Raw genomic sequence first — 7,835 nt, 5'->3', positions numbered from 1 at the left:
CACATCGTCCCAGTGGTGTACAATGTACGACTATGACATCACATCGTCCCAGTGGTATACAATGTACGACTATGGCATCACATCGTCCCAGTGGAGTGCTATGTACGACTATGACTATTAAGAAAGTGTGTGATCATTCTACACCATTGAATAAACGTATTATAATAAATTTCGTCTTTCAACCCTTGTGATATCCATATACGAGTTTCATATCTGTTCAATACTTTGAGGAAATGCAATGTGTGTATGTTATTTTCAAGCGTTTAAACTATAACAATCTTGTTCGCAAGTAGAAGTAAAAGCGTTGTTATGAGGTTTTGCAGTATTCTACACATGGTTGACTTTTTACATGGATTTGTTTTATTCGTCCGACTTTTTTACCAGAAGTTACAGTAAATGAGTTTTTTTTTTCTTTTTACCTCCCATAGCGTTTTTCCTTTTGCACGTTTAACAGCGAAACACGTCAGGACGATCACCAGTAGGAACGGAAGAGCTCCTATCACAATGCCTATTATGATAGCGTACTGTGGATAGTGATACACGCCGTAGGTAGGTGGCTTGTACGACCCAAACGCAAACGCGGCAATACACTGAAAAAAGGGGTAATGCATTATCAGAATCACATTATGATAGAAAGCACATCAGATGATTTCCAGAAGGCTAAAAGTATTTTGCCTGATGAACCGTACTTTTTCGCCTTGCCGCAGCATTGAAGCGAAAAAATGCCGTTATATTATGAATTTTCTAAAGATGTTTTTCCTTAACCGCTCTATGACATCATTTTGTGTTTGGAGGAAAAATCGCTTTGTTGCTATGACAAAGCAAATGAAGAACTGTATGAAGCGCGAAAAAGAGAAACAAGTCTGCTCATTTTTCGCTTTTTTTTGCTACTTTCTGATTTTTATAGTATTTTTTGCAACGTCAAATGGCGACAATATTTTGCTTTGTCGACGCGACGATTTCTGTTAAGGAATATAAAACGGCATTTTACACTTTGTCATGGGCTCCGTTTAAAAAAATATAACGGCACCTTTTCGCTTAGTACCAGCAACAAAAAGGTGAAAAAGGAAACAAAACCGCTGGTCTTATCAGTCGACATATAATGTACAATACAGCGAAACAATACGTGCATTCACTGTCAATATCCTTTCAATTAATCATAATTCAACGGAACATAAACAATGGGCTATTCTTTATCTGTCATATAAGATATATGAACATTATTAATATATTTAAAACTTAACTACAACCATCAACTGTTTAATAAGGAAATTCGTCTATCTGACTTACCAAAAGCATAGCTGGCACGATCAGGCACAATGCTATCCGCATGAGTACGGGAATACCATAGCCAATCATCATACTGACGTCACGGGAGAACCGTATTCCTTTATGGATTCGTTAATTAATAAAATCAGCGGTTATTATTAATCTTTTCCCAAACATTTACATAGTGTCAATTAAATAAATTACAATTTAATCAGCGTTTACTAATAATCGTTCACCAAACCTCTACACATTATCAATTAAGGGATTCCAAATTAATTAGCGTTTATTAAGAAAAAAAATACAAAACCTTTGCACAATGTCAATAAAGGGTTCCTCGGTGTTTATTACAATCTCCTTTACCAAACTTTTACATAGTGTCAATAAAATTGATTCCAATCTAATGAGGGGTTATTAACAATCGTTAACCAAACATTTGCATAGAGGGAATTAATTGATTCGATCGCATTCCATTTGGTTAATAATAATAATATATATATAATATAATATAATATATAATAATAATATAATAATAAAGGCTTTATTTATTCTTGTAACATATTGAGCATGAAGCTCATCTTACATATGGTCAAGATACAATGTATGATAAAATGTACAGTATTTACAGCTTGGTATATAATGATATATAACTCCTAACCAATATAAATATATATATTGTCAAGGAAGAAACATGAAGTGTGTATGTGTAGTAAGTAGAAGAATTGTATATACAGAATAAATAGAAGCATCAGGGATGATTTTATACACTATTATATCTACCATATATCCAGCCTATGATAACGCATTCAAGGAATCCGAACACGGGAATAACAAGTCCTATATACCAGTCGAGGAGAAAAATCACGTACATCCCGCCCTTTAAAGAGAACACTCGTTATAATAAGAATTCGGTCAGAGCATTTATTATATATTGAAACTGTTGAATCTGTGATACTTTATCGATTTTTTAAAATGATCGATGTAATATTGAAATTGGTGAATTATTGATGTTATATTGAAATTGGTGAATAATTGATGTTATATTGTAACTGGTGAATTATTGATGTTATATTGAAATAATTGAATGAATGAGGTTATAGCGAAACGCTTGAATACGTCATGCAATATTGAAATAAATCGATAAGTGATGTTATATTTAAATGATTTGATAACTGATGTTGTATCGACATGATTTGATAAGTGATGTTATATGGAATTAAGTTAGTAATGTTAAATGGAAATTGTTGATTATGTGATGTTTTATTGACTTTGCTATTTTTTAAATTAATTTTCTTGAATAAGATATGTGAAAAAATTACATGTCATTCTAATTTCTATTTAATTTGATAGTTACTATTGTAATTTTAGGTTATTGATTCATTGAAATCGTTGTGAATTTATTGAACTTGATAAGATCATTTAATTTGATATGATATCTAGCGTCTATGTCATTACAGGCTACAGTGCCACAACTGTTGGCAGCTGGTATGTTGCAGTATATGTGATATTTTGTTTGTCTATACTAACCTGAGAAATCATAATCAGTCCAAACAGAAACCAGCCTATACATAACAGTAAGTGCACGACGACTCGCCTCCGATGTAGAGCTGGAAACTCGTCTATTATGGCTGCTACAATGGTCTCCATATTAGTAAACTGTAAATTGTAAAACAGTAAACCAGGATACTAGATCTACGTATAGAATGTAAATCAAATTAGTCACATGATAGCGTCATATTCAAAGTTGTATTTGTCACATTTACAGCTTCATTTCTATAGCCATATTGATTTTAGCGTCCTAATTCAAGTGTTATTATTTGAAAAAAAAGTAAATGCAGATATCTCCAATAACGCTTTATCTGAATTAATGATTACACTATTAAACTTAATGTTTCCTCGGCAGCAAATACAACACAGCTGACGTTAGTGTCTAATCACTGTATTAATGGTATATTACCTGAGTATCTAAACCAACGCTAAGAATCATCAGGAAAAACAGGACCGACCAGAGATTTGGTAGAGGCAGCTTGGATAACGCTTCTGGGTAGGTCATGAAAACAAGTCCTGGTCCTACAGAAAAGGGCTGCCAACATCACTTCAACATTGAATCGGACTTCAGACACGTTCTGTGCTTTTAATTCAATAAATTGTAAAATTTTGCTATTGATATATCATAATTGAATTAGCACATACCTTCTTTTATATTACAAGGAATACTTTTATATTACAAGAAGTACTTTTAAGGTGTATACATTATAAGATGTATCCTATCGCTGTTTGTTTGTTTGTTTGAATGTAGGCGCCCATCGACAAGTATGATAATTAAGGGCCGGAATAATTTTTTAATACGGGGAGACCAAACGACAAAAGAATGTATGTTAAACTGCATTAAACAGGAGTTAATTATGTATATGTAGGAGCTTAAATCTGATAAATAAACATCATTATCTATCTGTGTATATTTATTATAATTATGTAATGTTACTATGATCTGTATATATAATTATATCTACCTAATGCTTTTTACTACTTACCTATGTGCTTATACAAGTACATGTATATATATATATATAATCAAATATACCTGTGTAACTACTTACCTTTCTGTATACATATTTATATATACCTGATGTTACTACTTCTGATATGTCCTTTCCTGTGTCATGTGCTATATAGCCTAGCACAGCAAAGACTACAAATCCTCCAAAAATGCTGGTCCCCTCGCAAATCAACGTCAGTTTGATAGCATCTCTTTACAAAAGGAAAACAAAAAGTAATTATAATGTCAGCAACTGAAGTGTCTTAATGTTTTTATTCATTTAAACATAATACTATTTGCCGTAAGTATTTCATACCTTTCTATTAACGCCACCATGTCTACTTACCGGTAACAATTGTTGTTGAATTTGTTGTAACTGGCTAGTGTTACAATGGGACCCCAGGCTGGACCCAGTGAATAGAACATCTGAATAGCTGCCTCTAACCAAACCTGTGAAATATTAGGTAAACTATGCATAAAGTTCAGTTAATAACCATGTTTTCAGTTCTTGTTGTTGTTGTCATCATACTCAAAACATATTTTAAGTCGAAGAGTCAGAGAAACAAAATGTACCCAAGCTGTTCATTAAGATACACATACAGTATACCAACGTTCATTACGATAAACACACAACATATAAACGTCCATTACGATAAACACACAACATACCAACGTTCATTACGATAAACACACAAAATACCAATGTTCATTACAATAAACACACAACATACCAACGTTTATTACAATAAACACACCACATATCAACGTCCATTACGATAAACACACAACATATAAACGTCCATTACGATAAACACACAACACGATAAACACACAAAATACCAATGTTCATTACAATACACACACAACATACCAACGTTTATTACAATAAACACACCACATATCAACGTCCATTACGATAAACACACAACATATAAACGTCCATTACGATAAACACACAACATACCAAGGTGCATTACGATAAACACACAACAAACCAACGTCAATTACGATAAACATACAACATAACAACCTTCATTACGATAAACACACAACATATAAACGTCCATTACGATAAACACACAACATACCAACGTTTATTACAATAAACACACCACATATCAACGTCCATTGCGATAAACACAAAACATATCAACGTTAATTACGATAAGGACACAACATACCAACGTGCATTACAATAAACACACAACATATCAACGTTTATTACGATAAACACAAAACATATCAACGTTCATTACGATAAGGACACAACATACCTACGTCCATTTCGATAAACATACAACATACCAACGTGCATTACGATAAACACACAACATACCAACGTTCATTACGATAAACACACAACATATCAACGTTCATTACGATAAGGACACAACATACCAACGTGAATTACGATAATCACACAACATACCAACGTCCATTACGATAAACACACAACATATCAACGTCCATTACGATAAACACACAAAATACCAATGTTCATTACGATAAACACACAACATACCAACGTGCATTACGATAAACATACAACATACCAACGAGCATTACGATAAACATACAACATATCAACGTTCATTACATGCACGATAAACACCAAACATACCAAGGTTCATTACGATAAAAACACAACATAACAACGTTCATTACGATAAGGACACAACATATCAACGTTCATTACGATAAGGACACAACATACCTACGTTCATTACGATAAACATACAACATACCAACGCTCAATACATCCACGATAAACACCAAACATACAAACGTTCATTACGATAAACACACAACATAACAACGTTCATTACGTTAAACACACAACATACCAACGTCCATTACGATAAAAATACAACATACCAACGTCCATTTCGATAAAAATAGAACATACCAACGTTCATTACGATAAACATAAAACATACCAACGCACATTACGATAAACACACATCAAACCAACGTCCATTACGATAAACACAAAACATACCAACGTCCATTACGATAAACATACAACATACCAACGTTCATTACGATAAACAAAAAACATACCAACGTGCATTACGATAAACATACAACATATCAACGTCCATTACGATAAACACCAAACAAACCAAAGTCCATTACGATAAATACACAATATACCAATGTCCATTACGATAAACACACAACAAACCAACGTCCATTACGATAAACACACAACAAACCAACGTCAATTACGATAAACATACAACATAACAACCTTCATTACGATAAACACACATCATACCAACGTCCATTACGATAAACACACATTATACCAACGTTCATTACGATAAACACACAATATACCAACGTGCATTACGATAAACACACAACATACCAACGTTCATTACGAAAAACTCACAACATACCAACGTTCATTACAATAAACACGAAACATACCAACGTTCATTACGATAAACACACAACATATCAACGTCCATTTCGATAAACACACAGCATATCAACGTTCATTACGATAAACATACAACATACCAACGTTCATTTTGATAAACACACAACAAACCAACGTGCATTACGATAAACACACAACATACCAACGTCCATTACGATAAACATACAACATAACAACGTCCATTACGATAAACATAACAACCTTCATTACGATAAACACACAACATACCAACGTTCATTTCGATAAACAAACAACATAACAACGTTCATTACGATAAACACACAACAAACCAACGTGCATTACGATAAACACACAACATACCAACGTCCATTACGATAAACATACAACATACCAACATGCATTACGATAAACATACAACATACCAACGTGCATTGCGATAAACATACAACATACCAACGTTCATTTTGATAAACACACAACAACCCAACGTGCATTACGATAAACACACAACATACCAACGTGCATTACGATAAACATACAACATACCAACGTTCTTTACGATAAACACACATCATATCAACGTCCATTACAATAAACACACAACATACCAACGTGCATTACGATAAACACACAACATACCAACGTCCATTACGATAAAAATACAACATATCAACGTCCATTACGATAAACACACAAAATACCTACGTCCATTACGATAAACATACAACATATCAACGTCCATTACGATAAACACACAACAAACCAACGTCCATTACGATAAACATACAACATAACGACCTTCATTACGATAAACACACAACATACCAACGTGCATTACGATAAACACACAACATACCAATGTTCATTACGATAAACACAACATACCAACGTGCATTACGATAAAAATACAACACATCAACGTCCATTACGATAAACACACAACATACCAACGTGCATTACGATAAACACACAACAAACCAACGTCCATTACGATAAACATACAACATACCAACGTTCATTACGATAAAAATACAACATACCAACGTTCATTACGATAAACACACAACATATCAACATCCATTACAATAAACATACAACATACCAACGTGCATTACGATAAACACACAACATACCAATGTTCATTACGATAAACACACAACATACCAACGTGCATTACGATAAACATACAACATACCAACGTTCATTACGATAAACACACAAAAGACCAACGTGCATTACGATAAACACACAACATACCAATGTTCATTACGATAAACACACAACATACCAACGTGCATTACGATAAACCCACAACATACCAACGTTCATTACGATAAACACACAACATACCTACGTTCATTACGATAAACACGAAACATACCAACGTTCATTACGTTTAAACACGAAACATACCAACGTTCATTACGATAAACATACAACATACCAGCGTTCATTACGTTTAAACACGAAACATACCAACGTTCATTACGATAAAAATACAACATACCAACGTTCATTACGATAAACACACAACATACCAACGTTCATTACGATAAACACACAACATATCAACGTCCATTACGATAAACACACAACATATCAACGTCCATTACAATAAACACA

General features: G+C 33.4%; 1 protein-coding gene across 1 annotated transcript in view; it reads right to left on the bottom strand.

The window, feature by feature from the left end:
- Positions 1–419: 419 nt before the first annotated feature.
- Positions 420–7,835, bottom strand: part of LOC110441137 (sodium- and chloride-dependent glycine transporter 2-like) — a gene marked incomplete at its 3' end in the record, with an annotated part of 21,367 nt that continues 13,951 nt past the window's right edge. The window contains exons 6-12 of the mRNA XM_021484236.1: positions 4,152–4,255; positions 3,893–4,017; positions 3,224–3,336; positions 2,794–2,922; positions 2,047–2,143; positions 1,291–1,388; positions 420–590 (exon numbers count right to left, since the gene is read on the bottom strand). Coding sequence (XP_021339911.1) covers positions 420–590; positions 1,291–1,388; positions 2,047–2,143; positions 2,794–2,922; positions 3,224–3,336; positions 3,893–4,017; positions 4,152–4,255 — 837 coding nt within the window. The remainder of the gene's footprint in view (positions 591–1,290; positions 1,389–2,046; positions 2,144–2,793; positions 2,923–3,223; positions 3,337–3,892; positions 4,018–4,151; positions 4,256–7,835) is intronic.

The sequence above is a fragment of the Mizuhopecten yessoensis genome, unplaced genomic scaffold, assembly GCF_002113885.1.
Source record: "Mizuhopecten yessoensis strain PY_sf001 unplaced genomic scaffold, ASM211388v2 scaffold715581, whole genome shotgun sequence".
Lineage (NCBI taxonomy): Eukaryota > Metazoa > Mollusca > Bivalvia > Pectinida > Pectinidae > Mizuhopecten > Mizuhopecten yessoensis.
The sequence above is the reverse complement of the archived record's forward strand: the minus strand, read 5'-3'. Positions and strand labels throughout refer to the sequence as shown.